At 36.1% G+C, this 26,013-nt stretch overlaps 1 protein-coding gene and 1 pseudogene across 4 annotated transcripts in view; one reads left to right on the top strand and one right to left on the bottom strand.

Annotated features, from left to right (window-relative positions):
- The window catches only part of PRKACB (protein kinase cAMP-activated catalytic subunit beta), an 86,280-nt gene extending 64,821 nt beyond the window's left edge, over positions 1–21,459 (top strand). For all 4 annotated transcript variants that reach the window (XM_006149467.3, XM_006149472.3, XM_006149468.3 and 1 more), the window contains 2 exons: positions 13,080–13,244; positions 18,609–21,459. In XM_006149467.3, coding sequence (XP_006149529.1) covers positions 13,080–13,244; positions 18,609–18,734 — 291 coding nt within the window. In that variant the 3' untranslated portion in view covers positions 18,735–21,459. The remainder of the gene's footprint in view (positions 1–13,079; positions 13,245–18,608) is intronic.
- A 3,260-nt stretch (positions 21,460–24,719) lies between these two features.
- On the bottom strand, positions 24,720–25,386 carry LOC102502076 (peptidyl-prolyl cis-trans isomerase FKBP3 pseudogene; annotated as a pseudogene).
- Between the last annotated feature and the right edge of the window lie 627 nt (positions 25,387–26,013).

The raw sequence follows: 26,013 nt of genomic DNA, 5'->3' as shown, positions 1-26,013 counted from the left end.
TTTATTTGAGTATTCAACGAATTCTCAATTTATAATATTTTCAACTTAGGATAGTTTACCAGGACATAACCCTATCGTAATTTGAGGAGCACCTGTATTGTTGTTTCATATCTGGAACATATGCAGTCTATAGGGATCACAAGATTTCCCTTGGTATTTTACCACATTTTATGGGAAACATTGCATATAATATGAGTATTCACAAATTCGAAGAATTTATATTTCATCTATGTCAAAGGTAAAAAATAAATACCTCTTAGAGATTAAATAAACTAAGCTAGATGTTGAATGATTTATACTGATAAAGTTAATAGGAAAAGGCAGAATGTGGTATTAATTTTAAATAATTAAATATCATTGCCGTCCTTGTTAAATTTATAGATCTCTAGGCTTCAGATTTCTTAGGTTTGTAATTATTTTCCTCCAGCAGAGTATGGAACTCACAATAAGAGAGTTTTTTGAGAAGAATTAAAGCCAAGGTAGTTATTTTTTTTTAAAGTCATGAAGTGAATATGTAAAATTTCAAGAGAGTATAAGACCCAAAGGTCATATGAAGGGTGACAAGAGAACTAAAATACATTAAAATAACAAATGGGAGAATATTTTAAGAATGCACAAATTATAGTAATATTTTAAAATAATGTAAGTAGGAGTAATGACAAAGTTCCCTAATATTTGCTACATTTTTTTTGCCTTTATTTATAATTATTTATAAAAGAAATAAAATTTTCTGACAAGGATGCAGTCATAATTAAATTTACATTTACTTAGAAAAACTGCTTTTAAAATGAATATACTTTATCTGTATGACTTGGCCTGTGTTTGACAGTCATTCTACACAGGGTAAAATTTTTTTCAGCTGTTTATGAATGTTTTTTCATTTCCTATAAAACTATAATTTGTATCCAATAATCTGCACATGTTCTAAAATCATAAGAATTTAGTATCTATCCACCTTGCTAGAATAACAACATAAAATTTTATCATATTTTATCATATTACAGTATCTGATTTTTTTCCCTTTATATTTAGATATGTGACAGGTTGCTTGGTGTACTTTGTTTTTAAACTAAAGGTGCTGAATTAACTCTCCCTATATGGATAAGAGATACAAAGTTTTTTCAATCCCTTGCCCTCTTTACTCATCTAAAGCAGAACTCATAGAGGTAGAAATTGTCATGAAGTGATCTCTAGCATCTGTAATATGAGAAATACAGATAATATTCACCATTTTTCAATAAAACCATCTTTTACAACACCCATATATAAACTAAAATGTTTCTCTATTCACACAGCAAAAATATTGTTTGTTTAGTAGCTAAAAGCCAAATTGGAAACTTAACTAGTTTTTAAATTTTTTTTAATTGTTCAACTCATTAAAAATTCAACTCATTTAAATTTTTAATGGTTTTAATTATCATTCAAGAACATACTTTTCATTCAGAATTGTGTTTTCTGATTTTTAAAAGTATATTATTTTATGGAGCATTTTAGATTTTTTTACATTTTCTTTTCTGAAACTATGCTATAAAGATTTACAATCTATCAGTAACTTACCAAAATTAAAACAAAACTTATTAATCAAGTTATTAATTTGCCAAAGTACATATGTTTGAATATTAGATTAAGTACTTTCTCTATTGCAATATTTTAATTCAAGTTGGCATTTTTAAATGTAGAGCAAGATGATCAATCAGCTTGTTAGATTCTCTCCTACACATATTTTGTCTTTAAAAAACAGAGGAGGCAGTATTTAAATGTCAGATTATTCATGCAATATTAAGGTTAAGGTTTAAAAATGCACAGTTGACAGAAAAGATTTCTAATTTCTGCATTAACTGTGCCTCATCCTAGCAATGTGTGTACTGAGTTTCTGTAATTAGACTTAAAATTTTGGGAACCAGCAGTTAGCGTAATGGCTATGTTGCTGGACTCCCACGTAGTCAACTGCGGTTCGCGTCCTGGACCCGGTGGCTTAAAACTCATGCCGGGGGCGTGTGCGTGCGTACCCAAGATCCCGAGAGGAGAATGGAGGAGAAGGGATTGCAGCATGACCATCCCCCCTGGGGGGTGATTTCTCGCTTTCTGTCTCTATGTCTCTCTCTGTCTGTCTGGCTAGCACACGCACCCTATAGCAAAAATCTCTCAAAAAAAAAAATTTTATTCCTTGGTGCTATCTACTCTATGACAAGAATCCGTTATGGTTTCTATGGCAACTATATCTAGCTATATACCCCCCAAAAATAAAAGTTAATATTGTGTTTAAAAATAATACTTATAAATAAGGTAATCACTAACAACTGCTGTAGAAACTATAACTTTAGATTCCATGACTTATGTAATTTTTAAAAAGTCTTAGCTTCATCAGATAGAATGCAAATATTATTCCACTTTTAATGAGCACCAACAATATTCAAAGATACACTGTACAAAATGGAAGGATATAAAAATAAAGATCCTAGAGCTGATTAATTTTTCCCAAATGTATATTCAATATTCACCAAAGGGATAATTGGCTAGTCACTTTGGTGTCAGGGTCCCCCAGACTATTTCCAAGTCAGGATTCACTAGGAAGACTTACAGGATGGAGCATACCTCATGAGTCGTACTCTTGACTAAGATTTATGATGGTGAAAAGATACAAAGCAAAATCAGCAAAGGGACGGACGGCAAAGCCAGGAAGAAACCAGGCACAATATTTTTAGTGTCCTGTCCTAGTGGAGCCACATGGGATATACTTAATTCCTTCAGCAATACATTGTGATAACATTTGAATAAGAAATGTTACCTACCAGTGAAACTCACTAGAAACCCAATGTCCAAGGTTTATACCGGGGGCTGGTCACATATACACCCTTAGCCTAGCACGTATAAAATACCAGGCTTCTAGAATGAAAGCAGATGTTTAAATAAACAGTCATGTTTGTGCAAACAGTCTAGGTACATGAGCTACTCTTATCACGTAGGGGAAGTTGTGTATCAGTGTAAGGGACTGGTGCTACCACTAAAGTTCCCATATCTGCCAACAACCAGACTTGCAAGCAGTCCTTTCTAAGGGTAACAGTCTCAGGCCTGCCGTGTTGACTCTTTTTTTGCACACACTGAGTTTGCTAAATAACAGACACAAATGCAGTTATACCACTATGCCTTTTCTAAGATGCCACACTGTTAATGCTTTTAGGGAAGTTAAAATGTCATTTTCTATTTGGCTATGACTGTAGTAGTTAAAGAGACTTAGAAGTACTCAGTAGTCATTTTCCTGAAAGCAGTTTTACTATTTGCATAAAACCTAGGGCCAATTTTTGACACTTGCTGTTGGTCATTTAAAATTCTTATTACTTGCTTTGAGAGGGCCCTTTAAAAATGCTCTGTCCTATGGGCAAATGACTGAAATGCTGACTCCTTACTTTTGAGGAGGGTAGTACATAATAACACTCCTGGGTTAGTGGGTAATAGCACTCTGTTACATCTACCACTGTTTCTCATAGGTAAGAGGACAATTTAGAGAGCCCACAGACACAGTATGAATATTTATAAATATTTTTATTGTCCTAATTTTGTATATACATAATTCAGGCTGACTTCAGTTGCCCTGGGCCCTATTAGGCTCTGTAGAGTTTGATACTATGTCTATAAAAAGCATCTGTATGAAAAGTTCTTAGGCCTTTTGAAAAACTGACTAATGTATATGCTTGTCTTTGCCAAATAAATTCTTTACTGAAATTGCAGGGTGTTTTAGAAGTTGTTGTACCTAATTGATAGTATTACTAGTTAAATGACTCCCTGCCGCCCCAGCCAATAACTATAGGGGAAGAATCCCTTCCTTCTATCAAAGGTTGACTTAGTAATTTCTGTGATTAAGCTCAATGTAGACAAATTTGATTTGGTCATATTTTATCTCTGAAAGACAAAAAGGTCAGTGTACTAGTGAGTGAATTTAAATCACGCATTATGGCTGTCATAACAATGTGAACTGATTTGCTTTTGGATGTAACTTCCTCTTAAATTTTTAGAAATTAATAGTCATTCCTAAAACTGATATGTAAAGACTTCATAGTCATGCTGAAAGTAGAACAAATATTCTGTTGAGTTTGCTTAATTCAGAGTGAGTTTCATAGTTTGTATAACATATTACATAATGTGATTTGACAAAATAGTTTAGGATATCAGCTATATTCACAATAGGACATATGCTTATAAATCAGGTTGTAGGGGCCAGCAGGTGACATGGTGGCTGGAGTGCTGGACTCCCACATGGCCAACCACTGTTCAAGTCCCAGACCTGGTGGCTTGTTTGCTCACTTTCCTTCTCTCTCTCTCTCTCTCTCTCTCTTTCATGTTCCCTATAGCAAGTTTAAAAAATAATAACAATAATAAATAAAATTAAATGCTTCTTGGGGCCAGCAAGTGGCAAGGTGATTAAAGGCCCTGGACTCCCACATGGCCAACTGTGATTCAAGTCCTGGACCTGGTTGCTTGCTTTCTCACTTTCCTTCTCTCTTTTTCTCTCTCTCTGATCAAACTGGAAAATAATAATAATAATAAATAAAGTTAAATGAAATAATTATTTTAAAAAATAATAACAATAATAAATAAAATTAAATACTTCTTTATAAAAAAAAAAAAGAAAAAAGAGGCTATAGACCCCCATCTTCTTCTTCATCTTATCAAATTTTAAGACCTTTAAAAAGGATGGGAGTTGGGACCAGCAGGTGATGTAGTGGTTAGGGTGCTGGACTCCCATATAGCCGACTGTGATTTGAGTACTAGACCCGGCAGATTGAAACTCTTACCAGGCACATGTGCATGAGTGCCCAAAATCCTGAGAGGAGAATGGAGAAGGGATTGTAGCATGGCCATCCCCCCAGGGAGTGATTTCTCACTTTCCATCTCTCCAGTGAGCACACATTCCCCATAGCAAAAATCTCTAAAAAAGAAAAAAGGAAAAAAGAAGTTCATTCTATAAGTTACTAAGTGGAGCATGAAACAAGAAGAAAGGAGGAACTTCCTATACTGTCCCAGTGCTTTTGTCAGCACAGACAGCCCTTGGCTACTCTGGAAACCTAACAATAGATATTATTGTCTTTCAAGGTCCTTTTTTGATTTAGAAATTCAGCTTCAGATCATTAAAATAGTATTCTAGTGGGAAGGTTGAAAAAAAAACAAAAAATTATTGAACCTACAAGATTCTGGGCATAATACAAGGCAGTTTTATAAAAGGTACATAATTTCTTATACCTGCCAGATAAAATATACTTTCATTGTTTACAAATGAGGAAACTGAGACTTGCAAAGGTTTCCATTAGATCACAGAGCATATATGTAACTGGAGTTAGGACTGGAATCTCAGAATTCTTTCTACTAAAGAAATAGCTTGGTAGAATTTTTGAGGTGGCAAGGATGTTCATTTTTATTTAGTTTGACTCCCTTTTCCTATATACTGGTAAATCAAGACTCAGAATTGCTGAAGACAAAAGGTATTTTGTGGCAAAGCAAGAATTGAATCCAGCTCAGTGGTTTTACTCTCTATTCCTTCATCAGGCTTCAGTGACTCTTCACAATCTTCATTTTATTTCTGCGTTACTGATCTTTCCTTCGCAGAAGTCTCCTTGGCTTGGTCCTTTTTTCTTCATTCTTTTCACTTCTTCTGTTGGTATTCTCATCCAGTCTCATGAGTTTAAATGCCAGCTGATAATTTTCACATTCATTTTTCCAGCTGATACCTGACTTCTGAATGCCTTTGATCTGACTTCTAAAGACTCTTGTTTCTGTTCTCCTACTTCACATCTCCACTCTGTAAATACATTAAATTAAGTCTGTCCAAAACTGACAAATTTTTGTCCTCCCCAACAAATCTGTTTCTCCTATAGCCTATCTGATCTCAGTCGAGGGCAACTGTAACCTTTCAGTTGAACAGGTCAAAACACCTTGGGGTCTTCACTCCATATCTTTTTTTTTTTTTTTTTTTTTGAGAGAGAGAAATTTTGCTATAGGATTCTGGCCAGAGAAAGACAGAAAACAAGAAATCATCCCCTAGGAGGGATGGCCACACTGCAATTGCTTTTTCTCTATTCTCTTGGGATTTTGGGTATGCATGCCCATGCACCTGGCATGAGCTTCAGGCCACCATGTCCGGGATTCAAACCACGGTCGACTACATTGAAGTCCAGCAACGTAGTCATTACACCATCTGCTGGTCCCAACCCCATATCTAATGTACAAGGAAACCATTTTGGCTCTACCTTTAGAATATATGCAGAATTCAACCACTTCTTACTACCTCACTTCTACCACACCATTCTCATCTGAGTAACTAGAAAGGTTTTTTAAATGTTAAATCAGTTCCAACATTTAACATGGAAGGCCCAGCAGGAGTAGGATACTAAGACACTGCTCCATGGCATAAAATCACATAGAAGGCCTGGGTTTGATTTCCAGTCTAACCTAAATACCTAGCCTGGGCCCGGTTGTATGTGCTTATAAGCCCTGCAGCTAGGGGAAGCAGAGGCAGGAGGATTGCACCATAATAAAAACCCTATTAAAACGTTTTTTAAAAAGAAACACAGCTGCAGTAGCACAGACTGTAGGGCGCTGTTGCAAGATACTGGAGTCACATTGTGGTTTCAGATCTTAGGGCTGAGGGCACCCACATGTCTGTGATTCTAATTGGCTGGGACGCTGGGAGTAGGATTTCAGTAGGGCAAGACCCTGTCAGGGGTCTTTGTCCTTCTATCTCTCTCATGAGATAAGTAAATGAATAAGTTTTTTTTTTTTTAAATGTGAAATCAGGTCCTTTTACTTTTTTTTTTTTTTAAAGATTTTTTCTATAGGGTACATGTGCTTGCTAGAGAAACACAGAGAGACAGAGACATAAAGTAAGAAATCATGCCCAGGAGGGATGGTCACGCTGCAATCTCTTACAGTGATTTCCAGTGTTCTTTAGAGTAAAAATCAAGAGCCCAACAATGGGAGGTTTTGTGAGGAATGATATGGAATGACATTTTTAAAGGATCACCCCAGGTGCTAAGCTATTATTTATCATCTATATTCCTCTCTAGTATGTAAACTGTGAGAGTAAGAACCCTTGTCTTACTTTAACAATTTATCCCGAGCACTTCAGTGCCTAGCATATAGTAGTTGTTCAATCACTATTTTTCAAATTTGAATTCAATATTCATTAAATATTGGGTTGTCAGGAAAGTCATGATGCGTTTTTCATAGAAAAAAATAACATCGTGACTTTTTCGATGACTCAATATTTATTAAGCTCATAGTACTGTATATACCAGACCTGCTTTACATGCTAACAGTGGGTCACATATGTTCTCTGCCTTTAGAAAATCTTAATGAAGTAGAGTCTTATCTCCGTTGTTCTACCCTACAGATGCTGATTCAGTAGGTCTTCTATAGATTCCATGCATCTGTATTTTTTAAATTAACACAGATGACACCATGTGGCGAGAGCTTGTTCTATGCGTCTGTTACTCCCTGAAGAAACAGGCTCATTCTCAAGAATGTATTTTCAGGAAACTCGGAAGTAACATGATCCCCAAAGGTTGGAAAAGAATCCTAGACAGGAAATAGCACTGAGAAAAAAAGACCAAAGGGGGGAAAAACGGTGTTTTAGGGATATTTGTTGCATAAATACTTCTTTCCTGTTGTTCTAACACGTCTTCCATGTTAAATGACTCCAGTTTTCAGTAAACTATCTTTCAGACCTAATGGTTCAGTGGGTTTACACTTTCTCTTTTCTGTGTATGACTCTTTACAACTACTTTCACATTTGCCCAGTCATGGACTGGTAGAAAGCTTGCAGGTAGAGAAGTCAGGTGGATGAAATTATTTCCCTAACAATTCCACTGACAGATTTGGTAGCCTCATTGGAATTCTGGTTCCTTTAGCTCTAAGATGACAGTTTAGACTAAATTCAACAACCCCCTTTTTAGCCACAATAGCCTACAGTTCTTATTTTTCCTTCTGTAGTTGTTGTAACTGATAATAATAATAAAAAATAATACTCTTCTTCATACAGTTTTGAAAGAAAAACTAGATGTCACTCTTCTTATGATGGAAATTTTTGGTGTCTCTAATTAATATGCTACAACTAAAGGTCTTGCATTTAAGACATAATTTATTTAAGTTATTTTCTGGTTTTTGCTAATTTCAGTTTGTTGAATCAATATGGTTCTTTGGAAGGTTTAATCAAGAAAGAAATTGCCTGTCAGGTTACATGTCAGAACAACCATAGAAAAATTATTTTCACATTGATTTTTATTATTTCTCCCCCAATACACTTTAAGGACATGATAGATTCCTATCTTTAAAACAGGGACTACTATGTGAGTGTGAGTTACCTATCAGAATCCTGGGGGGAAAGAGGATATGATGTAGAGGTGAGAGGAGGATGTCTATAATTTGAAAAGATTCCCAAATGATTTTGATATTTACCATCACAAACCACTACCATTCCCCATTTAAGCATTAAACAGACACATATACACACACTCACACATTAACTAATTTAAGGTAGTTTCTTTATTTATATTCCAAAATAGAGAACTACTCTAGGTACTTATATTCTGTATACATTGCATTACACATTACCTGGATTCCAATGTTAATTTATTACTGTCTACCATTCTGAACATCATGAAGGGTAACTAATACATTACCATTGGACAGTTTGTACAAATCCTATTCTAAACAAAGATAGATCTACTTAAAATAAGTTATTTCTTAGAAATCTACATAAAGCCTAGATTTACCACCAGAAAAATCTGAGCTAACTACTGGGACAATGTCATGTTATTTAAAAAAGAAAGTGTGTCTTTTGAATATTCTTTATTCGCGAATTACTACTAAGCTAGAATAAACGAGGAAATGTACTGTAAGATATTTTTAAGGTAGAAATTTCAGTTTTTCAGAAGATTTCTGATAATGACTATTTCTAGATTTGGGGTTTTTTTTTTTTTTTTTAGAGAGATTTTTGCTATTGGACATGTGTGCTTGCCAGAAAGACAGAGAGACAGAAAGCAAGAAATCATGAACCAAGGGGAGATGTCCACACTGCAATCTCTTCTTTTCTGTTCTCTTCTCGGGTTCTTGCACATACATGCACACACATCCATCATGTTTCAAGCTGCCTGGTCTAGGACTCGAACCACCGTCAAGTATGTGGGGACTGTGTGGTACCATTATGTCATCTGCTGGTGCTCCCATTTCCAGGTTATTGAATCTAGAAAGCATAGGATAATTAAAAGTATATGTGCTAGAGTCAGAGTACCCAGCAGAGAATTAATAGTTCTTCGAGTTATTAATTCTGTAAGCTTGGACAAATTACTTAATCTCTTTAGGTCTCAAATTACTTCACCCCTGGGACCAGCATTTGGCGTAATGGCTATGTCGCTGGACTCCCATGTATTCGATTGCGGTTCGAGTCCCAGACCCGATGGCTTAAAGTCACACTGGACTGGGCGCGTGTGCATGCGTGCCCAAGATCTCAAGAGGAGAATGGAGAAGGGATTGCGGTGTGGCCATCCTCCGGGTGGGGGGGGTGACTTCTCGCTTTCTGTCTCTCTCTGTCTTTCTGGTGAGCGCATGCGCCCTATAGCCAAAAAAACAAACCTGTCCAAAAAAAAATTTTTTTAATTAAAAGAAAAATTACTTTACCACCCCCCCACACACCTATAAAATAGGGATTATAAACATGCCTATCTCAGTGCTGTGTTTTGGATTTATAAAATATTTAGCACAACACCTGGCTCCTAATAATCCATCATGTCAAGAGTAAAAAAACTAGAGAAGATAATAGTTCACTTCTTACTTTTTTAGAACATAAAACCTCTCATAACCTCTACTAATACAGGCTTTACAGAATGGAGGCTTTCAGTTGCTAATTTATATGAATTGATCCTAAATCCTGGTTCTTTTTAACTTTCTTTTTTCTTTTTTAATATTTTGCCAGAGAGCACATACATTTGCTAGAAGCTTTAAAACAGTATTTGGTTGGTTGATACAAATACAAGTTTTCCTCTAGTAATGATATACTGTATAAGTTATGAGATGATGGTAGTATTGCCAGAGAAAACAAGAATACATGGAATTTAGAAATGGTCTGTTTACTCTTTGAAGTATTTTCAGCAGACGTGCTCTGATCAATCTGAAGTTGAGGCCATGAAAATCCAGAGAATAGTGTTTGTATTAGCAAGGATGGGAATATTGAAATGAAGTCTGCATAGTAGACAAACCTAGGATTAACACACACACACACACACACACACACACACACACACACACACACATATACAGATGCATCTCAACTTATGACGGGGTTGTATCCTTTTAACCCCAACATACGTTGAAAATGTAGTTACTCGAAAACATATTTAAAACATCCAACCTACCAAACATCATACCTTAGCTTAGCCTATGTTAAGCATGCTCACAAAACTTAAATTAGCCTATAGTTGGGCAAAATCATATAACACAAAGCCTGAATAAAGTGTTGAATATCTCATGTAATTTGTTGAAGACTGTGTACTGAAAGTAAAAAAAGAATGGCTGTATGTGTACTCAAAGTAGTTTCTATTGAGTACAAATGGTTCTTGTACCATCACGAAGTTGAAAGATTGTAAGTCGAACTATCTTAAGTGGAGGGAACATCGGTATATGAGCACATACATATATGTGTATGACAAGGAAAAGGGTATTGGCTCTGTCTTTCTGGTGAGCGCATGCGCCCTATAGCCAAAAAAACAAACCTGTCCAAAAAAAAATTTTTTTAATTAAAAGAAAAATTACTTTACCACCCCCCCACACACCTATAAAATAGGGATTATAAACATGCCTATCTCAGTGCTGTGTTTTGGATTTATAAAATATTTAGCACAACACCTGGCTCCTAATAATCCATCATGTCAAGAGTAAAAAAACTAGAGAAGATAATAGTTCACTTCTTACTTTTTTAGAACATAAATTCTCTCATAACCTCTACTAATACAGGCTTTACAGAATGGAGGCTTTCAGTTGCTAATTTATATGAATTGATCCTAAATCCTGGTTCTTTTTAACTTTCTTTTTTCTTTTTTAATATTTTGCCAGAGAGCACATACATTTGCTAGAAGCTTTAAAACAGTATTTGGTTGGTTGATACAAATACAAGTTTTCCTCTAGTAATGATATACTGTATAAGTTATGAGATGATGGTAGTATTGCCAGAGAAAACAAGAATACATGGAATTTAGAAATGGTCTGTTTACTCTTTGAAGTATTTTCAGCAGACGTGCTCTGATCAATCTGAAGTTGAGGCCATGAAAATCCAGAGAATAGTGTTTGTATTAGCAAGGATGGGAATATTGAAATGAAGTCTGCATAGTAGACAAACCTAGGATTAACACACACACACACACACACACACACACACACACACACACACACATATACAGATGCATCTCAACTTATGACGGGGTTGTATCCTTTTAACCCCAACATACGTTGAAAATGTAGTTACTCGAAAACATATTTAAAACATCCAACCTACCAAACATCATACCTTAGCTTAGCCTATGTTAAGCATGCTCACAAAACTTAAATTAGCCTATAGTTGGGCAAAATCATATAACACAAAGCCTGAATAAAGTGTTGAATATCTCATGTAATTTGTTGAAGACTGTGTACTGAAAGTAAAAAAAGAATGGCTGTATGTGTACTCAAAGTAGTTTCTATTGAGTACAAATGGTTCTTGTACCATCACGAAGTTGAAAGATTGTAAGTCGAACTATCTTAAGTGGAGGGAACATCGGTATATGAGCACATACATATATGTGTATGACAAGGAAAAGGGTATTGGAAATGATTGAACACAAGTTGGAAAGGACTGTGAACAGGTGTTAATAATGAAAGAAAAGAATAAGGAGATATAGATGTAACTATTTTAAAAAATATCTCTTAACAGTAGCCATTTAACATTTTCTGTACCCATATCAATAAAAGAATGAGAATTTGGAGTTAGATTGGAGTGGAGGTGCAGATGTGATAAAATAAAACAAAATATAAAATAGGCCTGTTTCTATTTCTAAAAAAAATTTATTTTTTCCTTTTTTTGGAGAGGTTTTTGCTATAGGGTGCATGCACTCACCAGAAAGACAGAGAGAGACAGAGAGATAGCGAGAAGTCACCTCCCAGGGGGGATGGCCACACTGCAATCCCTTCTCCTCCATTCTCCTCTCGGGATCTTGGGCACACACGCACACGTGCCCAGTGTGAGTTTAAGCCACCGGGTCCAGGACTTGAACTGTGGTCAACTACCTGGGAGTTCAGCAATATAGCCCTTACGCTAACTGCTGGTTCCTAAAATATGCCTATGTTTCTTATAAATCATAACTTATTTTATTGATTAACATGCAATATCTTGAGAAATTGGAATTTTGTACTTTGTTTTAAAGGCTGAAAGCCAGTCAATTAATTATAAAGTCTTCACAATTTAGGAGGTAGAAAAATGTTTTTAATCCAATCTAAATCATTTTTATGCTGTTAGATATTAGCAGAATTATGCTTAAAAGCTAGCTACTACACAATTAAAAATGGCTTCTTTTTCAGTGAAAGACATCATGGGTTTTTACAGTCATTCATAGACTTCTTTTTTTGATAGATCTCTTTTCAAAATGTATATACTGAGATTTCAGATGCTGCTTATCCTACTATATTACAAGTTTAAATCTGTCCATCTCTGAGACAGAGGTTGATAGTGTAAGATACTGGGGGATCTCTCTTGAAAATGGGTGACCCTTCTAATATTGTTGGTAGAGCTCTGCATGTATGTACATTTTTCTGGAGTCTGGTCTTAAAGGGAGTTCATGACCAAAGCAAGGCCATAAGAGAACAGTTTTAGTTTATTCATCCAAATTATTATCCTTCTAAAACTATGACAGGGATGTCGCATGTAGTTAGAAGTATTTGAAGGTCATCAGTAGATATTTTTGTTTATAAATGACCCATTATCTTAAAAAACACTTTATAAAATTGAAATATAAATATCATGAGTCTTGGAATGTGTGTTTTACCACTTGGTGTTTGTACAGGTCCGATTCCCATCTCACTTCAGTTCAGATCTCAAAGATCTTCTAAGGAACCTGCTACAGGTGGATTTGACAAAGCGATTTGGGAATCTAAAGAATGGTGTAAGTGACATAAAAACTCACAAATGGTTTGCCACAACAGATTGGATTGCTATTTACCAGAGGAAGGTGAGACTTTCTTTCTTTTAACTAAAAAAATGTATTTTTAATGTGTTGTTTAAATTATAGGGAGTAGAGGGCCCAGCCTTGGTGGCACAGGCCGTCGCAACTGTGGACCAACTCCAGGTCCAGGTCGTGAGCCCACCTGAAAGCATCCTGACTGTGCGCACCTCAGATCCTATTAGCGAGAGAGCTGGGGGAAGCGGGTCGTGGAATGATGGGATCCTGTCAGGGGTGTCTGTCTTTCTAACGCGCATACATGCTCTCTCTCATGAATAATATAAATAAATGTGAATACATAAAGTATGTAGTAGAGATGTTTTCAATTTAACATGTGGTTTTAATTACTTAACTTTTTCATTAAGTCTACATGGAATCATATATATGCCTTACATGCCATAACTTAAAAATGAGTTTTCTCTTAGATAAAAGAGAAAGCATGTATTCTATTTTGGCCATTGTTCTGAAATAGTTCCTTCTTAAATTATTTCTACCCATGCCTCTTACTTTTTTCAATTCTGTATATACAATGCCAGTATACTGGTTGTGGTAACAACAGGATGTTAAGTAATAGTATTTATCACTTTGCCTTGGTAATAAATGAGACATTAAAGAAAATATTTTGCTGTGCAGAATGACCTTATCTCCTTGTATTTCTTAAATGCTGAGTTAAGATAATTTGCATAGTGTTTTCATATTGAATATATTTCATTTTTTTCTTCATTTTTCCACAAAGCTAAAACTTCTAATGTTTGAGAGACTTTTCAATTTTAATAATGCTGCATAGCCACGTGAATGAGTTCACATAGGAAAAAAAATTTATTGCTCTAAGTATTAATAACAGTTTTTCTAATGTACTTATTTTATAAAAACAATAAAAGAATTTTAAAATGCAGCCAATACAAAATATATCAAGACCAAAACTGTGTGAGTGCAGTATAGCTTCTATATATCATAAGACGGGTCCAGAAACACTCTATTATGTTCATGAAACATAGCTTGTTAGCACCATTTTCTCAAATGCATGTTTTATGTAGTTATGAAAAAGATCCACAGTGGTTTAGAATCAATTTTAGATGTCAAAATACATTATTATAAAGTAACAAAGCAACTCTGCAACCTTTCATTTTGATCTCTGAAGTAATTCTATGAACTAGGCAGTACCATTTTCCCCATGTTAGTAATAAGGAAATCAGCTCAAAAAGGTTAATTAATTTGACACATCTTTTTTTTTTTTTTTTGTAAAAACCTGTCTCAGTATGTGTTTCAAGCTAACCTTTAACTCTCAGTCCTCCTGCCTCAGCCTCCCTTGTAGCTGGTATAACAGGTGTGTGCCACCATCCCTAGTGGTTAATTACTTTAAACATAGCCATACGTAATCATAAATAACACATATACTTGATTCCAGTTTGTATGGATTCTCAATCCCAGGATCACATTACCCTTTTAAAGTCCTTTTAATACAGTTATTAATATGAGGCCCCAAACCACTGAACAATACATTGTCTCATTAGATTTTTATGGTTTTATATCTATCATCTGCTTAATTTTTATGCTTTGAGCATTTGAGGCAGCACAGAAAGCATGAGCTCCTGGACGAGGTAGACATTGCTCTAAATCCCAGATCAACCAATCATCGATAGTAGGATCTTCAACAAATTATTTAACCTCTATAAAACATGAGTTTTATCATCCTTAAAATTTGAATTAAAATAGAAAATACAAAAGAAAGAGTAGTTTGGAAAGAAAGATTTGATAGATTGATAAAGGCTTCAGTTTTTTTTCTGGCTGAGTTATGCTTCAAATAGTTATAACCACTAATTTGTTGAGTAGATAATTTTGAAATTATAATCCCACTGTCCAAATAAACCTCTATTTTGCATATGTCTTTTCAGTGTTTTTCTGGGTTCTTCATTACTACAGGCCATTTCCATGGCTTCAGTGACCATGTACGGTCTACTTCCTCCAACCCTGCACTTTCCCCTCTCCCTCAGGGCCTTCTACCAGGATTGCCACTTACTACACAGGCCATTTAGGTGACTTCCTGCCACCATACACGATCATTTTAAAATCGTCTATCTCATCTAAGTGTGTCTGTTTTACCTAAATTTTATTTTAGTGCTTTTCAAAATCTAACTTTTTACTCATCATATAATAATTCGTCAATTATCTCCTCAGCATTTATTAAATAATCCTTATTTGGCCCCTATTTGAAAATTCTACCTTTAGTAATACTACTTATAATATACACTGGTCTATTTCTTTTTTTAAAAAAATGTATTTATTTATTTTGAGACTCCCAATACAGTCCACCCCCAAACTCAGCCAGCTCGGATCACAGGCGCACACATGTGCACCTAGCATGAACAGGGAGTCCCCAGGGCATGAACTGAGGACCTTGTCATATTGGTCCAGCATTGCAGAGTGTTGTGGACCAATATGACACAACATATTGGTCATATTGTGGCCCTGTGGTCTGTCTCCTAACTTTATTTTGTGAGTTCTTTTTTCCTATGCTTATACTGTACGCAATTTTATGTAGCTTTATAATGTGTTCTCCTTCCCCAATTACACTTTCCAAAATGGGCAAAGTGATATTAATAGAAAATCAAATATTGATTAAATGAAATGAAAGTGAAGATCTTTAGATAACTTTTCTTTTTTTGGAAAGGTTTTTGCTATAGGCCAAGTGCATTTGCCAGAAAGAGAGAGACAGAGAGACAGAAAGCGAGAAATCACCCCCCAAGGGGGATGACCACGCTCCAATACCTTCTTCTCCATTCTCCTCTCAGGATCCTGGGCACACACCCACACGTGCCCTGCGTGAGTTTAAGCCACCAGGTCCGGGACTTGAACCGAGGTCGACTACATGGGAGTCCAGCGACATAGCCATTATGCCAACTGCTGGTCCCAGGATCTTTAGATGACTTTTAAATAGAAATAATCTATTTAAAATCTATATAATTTAGCCTTTTAATACCTTCTCAATTCTACTGTGCATTCCATTGTAAAAATGATTGTAAATTTGAATAGTTTCATAGTCTTTGTTCTTTAATCCCAGTGTTCATGAACAGTGAATTAACCAATTGTTTCTAACAGAGAGAAAGAAAAACCAAAAAAAAGTAAGTAAACACATGCACACACGCCCAATATGAGTTTTAAGCCCCTAGGTCCAGGACTCGAACCATGGTCAGCTCCATGGGAGCCTAGTGACCTAGCCATTATGCCATCTGCTGATCCCTAGAGTAAGTGATTTTTATTAGGAAGGGATGGGCCCAGGATTCAGACAGTGGTGAGTAAATGAGTCTCTTTGGGAGCTGAATGGGCCTGAGAGAACAGTAGCGCTTTAGAAAATCTATACAGGTGTGTTGACATTCTCAATCTTCCTTCCTGCAATGTGAGTTTACTTAATGGAACTTAATGAGTTTACTTAGCAAGGGACCAAAGGCAATTGCTTTTTTTTCCAGCATGTCTAGACTTTAGACAGGTAGTGGAATATCAGAGTAAGCCCCTCCCTGAACTTCAGGACAGAGAGCAGTGGGGAAGTGGGAGGTGATAATACTAGGTTACAGGGACCTTGATTCTGCTTCTGAGGGGCCAGCCTTTCTGAGCCCCAGCAGTGTCATTCTAAACTACTGCCTGGTGAGACTTAAGACAGCTGTTTGCCTGGCTCATTATTCTCTAGAGTGCAGGTTTTTTGTTTTTTGTTTTTTTTTCCCTTCATCCCAAAAGCAGGGTTCATAAGACAGCCTTATGAGAATACTAGAATACTAGAATTTTCATCCTTATTTATTTTTTATCTTATTTATAAATGTCTTATATCTTATGATATATTAGTATAGTCATGTATATACATAATTTATAAGTAAATAACCATACATACATTGATGATATATACTATAAAATGTTTTGCTAAAAGAAATATACTCATAAATCAAAAACTTTTGAACACCACTTGAGTAGATGGTAAAAAGAAGTGTGAGCCAAAATGAGGACTCATGAATTTGAGACCTGCATTAGCCACTTAGTAGCCATGTGAATTTTTTCAACTCTGTGTTACTGTTTGTAAAACAGGAATAAGAATATCTGTCCTGGCACAGCTGCAGTGGCACACGCTTAGAAAACACCATGCTCCGAGAGGCCTATATTTGATTGCTAGGCCAACATAAATGCCTGGCATGGAAGCATGCGTCTTTAACCCCAGTGACTCAGGGAAGCTGAAGCAGAAGGATCCCAAACTCAAGGCTAGCGTGGGCAACAGAGAGAGATTCTGTCTGAAAATACAGCTAGGTGTGGCCAAACCTGTAGTCCCAGCTGAGAGGCTAAAGAAGGAAGATTCCAACAGCAAGATCCTGCTAAGAAAAGAATGTTTGGGACCAGCAGATGGCATAATGGTTATGTCACTGGACTCCCACATAGTTGACTGTGGTTCAAGTCTCAGACTCGGCAGCTTAAAACCTGCGCCAGGCATGTGTGCATGTGTGCCCTAGATCCTGAGAGGAGGAAGGACTGCATCGTGGCCATCTGGGCGCGGGGGGGGGGGGGGGGGCGCCCGAGGATTTCTCACTTTCTGTCTCTGACTCTCTGGCAAGCGCAGATGCCCTGTAGCAAAAATCTCTCTTTAAAAAAAAAAAAAAAAAAAGAAAGAAAGTAAAGAATGCTTTCCCTGCCTTCCTACCTTCCTCACAGTTTTGCATTGACAAAGAAACAACTGTGGGTGTAATTGTTTTATGCTGTGCAAATTGTGTTTTTTCTTTTTAACTTTTAAAATCTTTTCCCCACACATATTCAGTATACCATCTAATCTTTATAAAAGATCATATTCTACATAGAAGACATCTTACTTTTAGAATCAGAGAAGACAAATGTTTAGGATTAACAGTTTTATAATTCCAGAAATGATGTTTTCTCCTACTGCCCAGAAAGTTTCTATAGTCAATATCTTGGGCAAAATATACTGGAAGTTAAAAAAGGACGGAGATTAAAAAGTAAGTTCAAGATTTACCTGTTAATCTTAAGGAAAAGAATTTTTTATAAAGGGGGACAGAAAAAAAAAGGCTTTAGAAACAAGGAACTAATAAGGGGAAAACTGGGGTTCTCTATGTAGCCTTACAAGCCAGCTCTTTGACGCCAGTAGTCAAGTATCCTAGAAATTTCTTAAATGTTGGCATTGGCCTGCATCATGCCTTGAGTGAAAATGTTGAGGTTAATAGTAAACCTACTGTTTCTTCTTCTATTATGGTCCTATTTTAGAAATGTAGTAGTCTTCGAAGATGCTACCCTGTATTAATAGTGGGAATTTATCTTCTTTAGTGTTAGGAAACTCTCAGCGATTTGTTTTTCCTCTTTCTAAGTTTTCTCTCTCAATCGTAGGTTGAAGCTCCATTCATACCAAAGTTTAGAGGCTCTGGAGATACCAGCAACTTTGATGATTATGAAGAAGAAGATATCCGTGTCTCTATAACAGAAAAATGTGCAAAAGAATTTTGTGAATTTTAGAGAGGAGCCACAAGGTGACATCAGAGCTCACACTCAATCTTTTGCACTCTGTTGAGAGAGAAGGTGGAACTGAGACCATCCTTGTTGACGCAGTTACCTAGTTCCTTCATTCCAGTGACTGAGTGAGTCTTGGCCATCGTCCGTGTGCACTCTGCATCCACCTCTGTAACAAGGCACCGCTGAGGAAACTTTGTCTGTGCCATAACACGGTACTACACCCTTTCCATCTTCTGTTTGGTTTATCTTTCTCCTCTCTTCCTACATCCATTTCTCGCTTTTCCCTTCTTCTTATTTTTTTTTCTCTAAACTGCTCCATTGTATTTTGTTGATGTTTCAGATGGGCAGTGTTATGGCTATATGATATTTGAAGGGAAGAATAAGTGTTGCTTTTAGTAATTCTTGCCAATGTTTTTGTTGGTCAAGACTTAAAGGTAAACTTTTGATTATTTTTATTTGAGTAGCTCAGACTCAGTTTTGCCAAAATTCTTGACAGTTTTTGAAGATAGAATGTCTTATCACCAAGGATATTTATACAAATTAAGGCAGTAACTTTCTTGGAATTCACTATTCTGGCAATAAATTTGGATAGACTAAAGAAGCTAGATCCAGCAGTTTGTATTTCTATAGTTCCACAGGTTTGTTTCCCTTAACTTTTTTTATATCACCCTCTCCTTATATAATTAAGTGACCATAGCCTGTGCAGTATAACAAATATGTTTCATTCAACAGGAAAAATTAATGATATGAATCATTACCCAGATTCTCTCACCTGGTACCAGCATTGCTGCTGCAGGTATTAGAGACGAGTTCTATGGTTTCTGAATCTTTACTCTTCAAAAATGATTTTAGCCAGTATTTTAGCAGAACATGACTAACAAAAGTGACAAATTTTAAAGTTTCTCAAATAGTTCTCATTGTAAACTTTTTAAAGGAAAAGCAAACTAAAAAAAAACTTTGGTTTGAAATACTTTCCTAAATCAAATGAATGGCTTGATTCTTACAAATAGTAAAGAGGTATTTTTATTTAAATGAAGTTTTTTATTTGTTTAATTTTGTAACAGTTATGAACAAAAGAAGTTGGTATCAGCTATTTTTGTGGTGTACCATAATTGTAAGTCTGAGGTAGGGGCACTGTTGCAATTTCCGCTTTCATCCCATGCCTCCTAAATGAGACAGGGGGACCGCATTTATGAAACCACCACAGTTATATTTTATTTTGAGGTGTGATATTTTTAGATATGTCATCATTTCTAACCTCTTTTTTCTTTTTTAAAACAGAATGTATGATCATGCAGATATAATTTTAGTATTTTAGTTCATTTTTAATACTTTTTGCCAGCTGACAACAACAGTGCTGTCGTGCAGAAATGTAAGCACTTTTGCACATTTAGTTTAGTGTTTGTTGAGGCTCCATGGATTAACTCGGTTTCTTTACTATTTTTTTTTCCCCTTTGCTTTCAGTTTTCCTTTATGGCTTAAATCTGTGTGTCTCAGTGACCTGTCTTAAAACAATACACCAAAACAGTTTAAAGTAAACTGCATTCATTTTTATGATCAATTTACATGCATACAAAATGAATTTTTTTAACCAAACTGATTTTAATGTATATAACCATCCTATTTGTTGCGTTATTGGTGCAGGTAGGTCACTGACACTACTTCTTTCCATCTGTACCATACCTTTGTGAAACCTTTGAAGATGTTGAAAAATCCTGTCTGGGATGTTTTCTCTACCAGTCTGTATATCTTTCAATTGTCAAGTGTTTCTGCATGGCAATGTCACATACCAGCTGATACTTACTTCAGTTGGTCCACCTATCTTTCAAATGTGTAAGAAAATTTTGAAATATTCTACTGTAGCAAGTTTTATGTAACAATACTATATCATCATGTTAATAAATTTAAAACCATTATTTGTATAAAATATTTTAATTAACTTTTTTGTATTTCATTTAGACCCAAGAACATGCTGATCATCGTGTCCTATATGTATGCTACAAATTCTATGGTAGCTTTGTTGTATATTATTGTAAAATTATTTTTAGTAAATCATGGGGATGACAATTTGATTATTACAACTTAGTTTTCAGTAATTAAAAAGATTTCTATGAATGCTAAAAATATTTTTTTCTATGAAATTACTAATGCCCAGCTACAGACTCTACCTAGTTAAATGACCCCTAGGCATACATTGGATTTGAGAGCTCTTCAATCATTCCATGTTACCCTCTATTAAAAGGACACAAGCAAGCTTTCAAATATGTCAGGGGGTGTCTATTTCTAACTAATCAAATACACTTAATTATAATATTTTTTAAGTATATGAAATTTACGTTTCAGCCACAATTTAGCCAAGAACAAGATAAAAACTTGAATAAGAAATAAGTGGCATAAATCAGTATTTAACTTCAAATTACATTATTTGAAACAGAAGAAATTATGATTTTGCTCCATACACAATGAGATAGCGTTGTATAAGAAGGAGCCCTAGACTGAAAGTCAAGACATCTGAGTTAAAGCTGGCCTACTATCAGCAAGATCTTGGCCTCAGTTCTCTTATCTATGAAATGGAAGAGTTGGATTAGGCAGTTTCTAAAGTTCCTTCTAACTTGCACATGTTATAACAAGATGCTCTTTTTATCTGATATTTTGAAAGGATATTCTGCTTTGAAGTCTCAGTAAGGCAGTATATTTTAGAGCATCTTTCTTCTTATCTCTGACAGCGTTCTTACAATTCTTTGAATATCATGAGAACCTCGTGTTTGTCCTAATTCCTTCCTCCTTCACTGATGCTAAATACCCAGTTAATATCAAACTGTCAACCTACCAAAAAAAAGATAGCGTGGCTTATGGGTATTGCTGTCTTGTTCTTGGTATCTTCTTGTACTGACTGCCCATTGGCCTGAAAATACTCATTGTAAACCTTTAAAAAAAATTTTTTTTTATCCCACTGACTGTTTTTTCTGCTTGTTGTAAGACTCGAATGAAATGATGTATGTGAAAGCACCTTGTAAACTGTAACCTATCAATGTAAAATGTTAAGGTGTGTTATTTCATTAAGTACTTCTTTGTTTAGAATGGAATTTCCTATGCACTACTGTAGCTAGGAAATGCTAAAAAAAATCTGTTTTTTAATTAATCAATAACTGTAAAATTAAAGTATCTTCAAAGGATAAAACAGGTATTGAGTCTTGAATTCTCTTTGATGCCCTTATCTGATTTATATCCTGATTCTATAAATGCATATAGAGTCCTAGCTTTTGTGTATTTCGGCTGGGGATTGTTTTGTTTCATTTTGGTGGTAGGAGCAGATCGATAGGAGAAAATATACCCACCAATCTACTCAAACTGGGTATTCACTAAGAAACTGTTAGATTCATTCCATAGTTTCTAAAAAAAGTGTTTCTTTCTCATTTCTCCTATTGGTCTAAATTACTTTTAGCATAATGTGTGAAATATTTATATTTAAAGAATTGACTGCAAGAGCCTTCATCCTTACATTGTAACATGAACCCTAAGTCTATACTTCCTTCTTTAGGAGTGCTTTTAACCTTCACATTAGCTCTTCTTGTTTTAGCCAAGTTGATTAGTGTGTATTTCCATGGTGTTTCTTTACCTCAAGAAATAATCTTTTTTTAAAAAGATAATTATTTTAATAGCTTACCATTTTGTTTATTATCGTAAACATTTATAAACATTGATGCATTTAATTGCATGGTGCTTGTTATTTTTATACCCATACTTTCTTCATTTCATCATTTTCAAGGCTTAATATAAATTCTAGTTTTCTCATTTCTGTATAACACTAATTACAGAAATTTGGACATGTGTTCACTCCAGAACTATTATCATTTAAAATCCATTTAATTATAGATTTTTCTCTGATATACAAATATTAGATGTACAGTTAAATAGTTATTTTTAGTTTAGCTTTTCTGAAGATATTCTGTGTGTTTGTTTTGATAGCCTTCACTCCCAGTGTTACATACCGAATTGTGAATTTTATTATAAACAAAATCCAAATGTTAAGTCCTAACTCCTAGTGCCTCAGAATGTGATTGCATTTGGAGGTAAGACCTTTAAAAGGGTAATTAAGGTAAAATGATATCATTTGAGTAGACTCTAATCTAATATGACTAATATTAGAAGATATTTTAAGAAGAGATTAGGACAGAGAGCACACAGACAGAGGGAAGACTATTTGAAGATATGGGCAGAAAATGGCCATCTGTAAACCAGGGAGAGGGGCCTCAGAAGAAGCCAACTCTGCCAACATCTTGATCTTGGACTTCTGGCAGCCAGAACTGTGAGGAAATTTCTACTGCGTAAGCCATCAGTGTGCTCCTTTATTGTGCAGCCTTAATAAATCATTACATCCACTGAGCTATGTATCCATAGGGAAGGGCTTACATTAATCTGTCTTCAGATGCTTTAATACTTGGCCCATACCACAGGCAAAATAAATCAATAAAACCTCAATGGTCCACTGTCTTTTTCTATTCCTTTCTGGGGTATAAAAAGGAAACAGTGAACAGTAGCTATCCAGGCACTGAGAGTAGGAGATAGCATGAGTAACTCAACCACTACTAACTCCTCGTCAGACTTACCTTCCTGTCAAGCTATTCTCTCAAAATGGTGCTAATGCAACAGAAATAAAACACACCAGATTCATTGAGTTTAGAGTTTCTACCTTTTTGCTTTTCTTTTTAAGTTTTGCCATAGGGTGCCAAATGTGCTCACTGGAGAAAGATGGAAAATGGAGTGAAAGGGAAAGTGAGAAATCACCCCGCTTGAGGGGGGTGGAGCAGGATGGTCACTCTGCAGTTACCTCTCTTCCATTCTCTTCTCGGGATTTTGGGCAAGCACATACATGCCACCTGGCATGATTTTCAAGGTTCTGGGTCTGGGACTCAAATCACAGTTGGCCTTTGGGAGTCCAGTGCCTTAACCACTATGCCACCTGCTGACCTTATTCTACTCATATCTTAATGGTGATACTATAAATGAAATGACCAAAAGGAAAGTGGGAATAACAATAAAGGGTTGCTGAGGAAACCATACTTAGTTCATCATCTCCTGATTGTTCTGAGGTTAGTAATGAATGTTTTTTTTTGTTTAAGAGAGAAATTTTTGCAACAGGGTATGTGCACATGTCAGACAGAAAGTGATAAATCACCACCCCCCAGGGGATGGCCACACAGTCCCCTCTCTTCCGTTCTCCTCTCAAGATTTTGGGAATGCACACATGCTTGGCATGAGTTTTAAGCTGCCTGGTCCAGGACTTGAACCATGGTCAACTATGTGGGCGTCTAGCAACATAACCATTACACCATCTGCTGGTCCCAGTAATGAATGCTCACAAGAAACTACCTTAATGTTTTATAGTTTTATATTTCTGTTCTAACAAACTTAGTGGTTTAAAACAACACTATGGTATGTAATATCTCAAGTTAGGGAAGAATCTCCTGGTTTAGCCCAGGCTTTGTCCCTCCTCTTGTAATCAGGGTGTACTTCAAAGAATTCCTAGTAAGTCATGTTGCCCGGGTGCATAACCCAGAGCTGGTTGTCTATCAGGGTCCCTCAGCTCCAGTGCAAGTGGAGCATGTATAGTCAAGACTCTGCCCCGGGTTGCTTTCTCAAGCTTTGGGGAAGAAGCTCACAATGGGTCTGAGACTAATTTTTTTTCCCCAGACAATAGATAGACAATAGATAAATTTTTATTGAGCCTTTTAGTTTACAATATGAGGTAAAAGGAAAAACAGATCTCAATCAATATTTTACACAGCTGTAGTAAAATATTTTAGACTTTAGCGATTCATAAGGGATTACACTTTTCAAAAGTTGAGATAAGTTATGAACAAATTCTAACTCCTTGAATTTTCCAGTTGAATCTTCCAATAGTAACAAGCTCTAATTTGTTACATAAGTTTCTTCAAAGCCACGTTTTATTGTTGTTGATGTCGTTAGATGCAAAGAACTGGTATTTCAGTCAATATCCACTAATTCCACTTCAAAAAAAAGTTTTGCATTTGGTGGAATTTTGGCATCAGGCTGTCCTTTCTTTCCATAAACCCATTCTGGTTCAATCTCCAGACGAGCCTTTTCTCCTTTACTCACAGTCAAAAGTGCTTCATCCCATCCTCTGATAACTTTGCCTACTCCAACCTTAAAACTTAAAGGCTTGGCACTTTTTTTCTTCTTTGAACTTGTTTGAATATTAGTATCAATAACAGTCCCACCTTGTAGTGTTCCTGCCAGCAGTGAACAACATCTCCCTTTTGGGGAAAGTTGGTTTTATCCCCTTTTTAAGGATAGATTTTGTGTATTTTGGTGGACCCTCATCCTGAGTCTCTTCAGATCTGGTTTCTTCGAGTTTTTCTTCATTAAGCTGCACATTTTTCACTTGCTCAGATACTTTACTTATACTCTCAGTACCCTTGAAACACTTGCTTTCAAAATGATGTTTATATGCTGTAACCAAATGGTCCTTGTTAGCTGTCTCGGCGACATTTTTAATGTTTCCTAGTAAGTTGTGTTCTGCAAGAAACGAATCTGAACCGCGTTCCTGCAGAAACTTGCTAATATCCTTGGGCGACTGCTCGCTGCGCGGTTGCTGCAGGACCCACGCCCGCTGAGGAGCACCGGCCGCCATCTTCCCTGGCTGCCCTGCTTTACTGAGCCAGCACGGTGTCTGAGACTTCTTTTTGTCCCTGGCTGCTTATTGGTAAGAACTGTTTTATGTAACCTGTGTGTGAGGATGTACTGTCTCACTAGACGCAGGCAGTTAGTAAATCTAGCCCAGGATGCAGTGGGAAGAAGTGTTTGGACTTCTGTTCATAGCGGTTGGCGTAATGATGATCTTTGGTATCCTCCATGTAGTGGGAGCCTCTCTTGTGACTCACAGATAGCAAACCTGCTCTGCAGTCAGCCAAATGCAAATTAAAACTATAGTTAGGGACAGCCGGTGTTATGGTGATTAACATGGCTGGATCCTATATGGCCAACTTTGCAGTTTGAGTCCCAGACTCGGCAGCTTGAAAACCATACCAGGAGTGTGTGTGTGTTTGTGTGTGTGCGGGTGCGCTAGCGCACAAGCATCAAAAATCCCTTAAGGAGAAATGGAGAAGGGATCGTGGTATGACCATAGCTCATGAGGGATGCTTTCTCACTTTCTTGGTCTCTCCTATAATGGCATGTGCTCTCCAGCAGGAAAAAAAAAAGAAGAAGAAAAAGTTAAATATCACTACATACCCAACAGAAACAGCTGAAATTAAAAAGA

This window comes from Tupaia chinensis, unplaced genomic scaffold, assembly GCF_000334495.1.
Source record: "Tupaia chinensis unplaced genomic scaffold, TupChi_1.0 Scaffold000263_1, whole genome shotgun sequence".
NCBI classification, from domain to species: domain Eukaryota; kingdom Metazoa; phylum Chordata; class Mammalia; order Scandentia; family Tupaiidae; genus Tupaia; species Tupaia belangeri.
The sequence above is the reverse complement of the archived record's forward strand: the minus strand, read 5'-3'. Positions and strand labels throughout refer to the sequence as shown.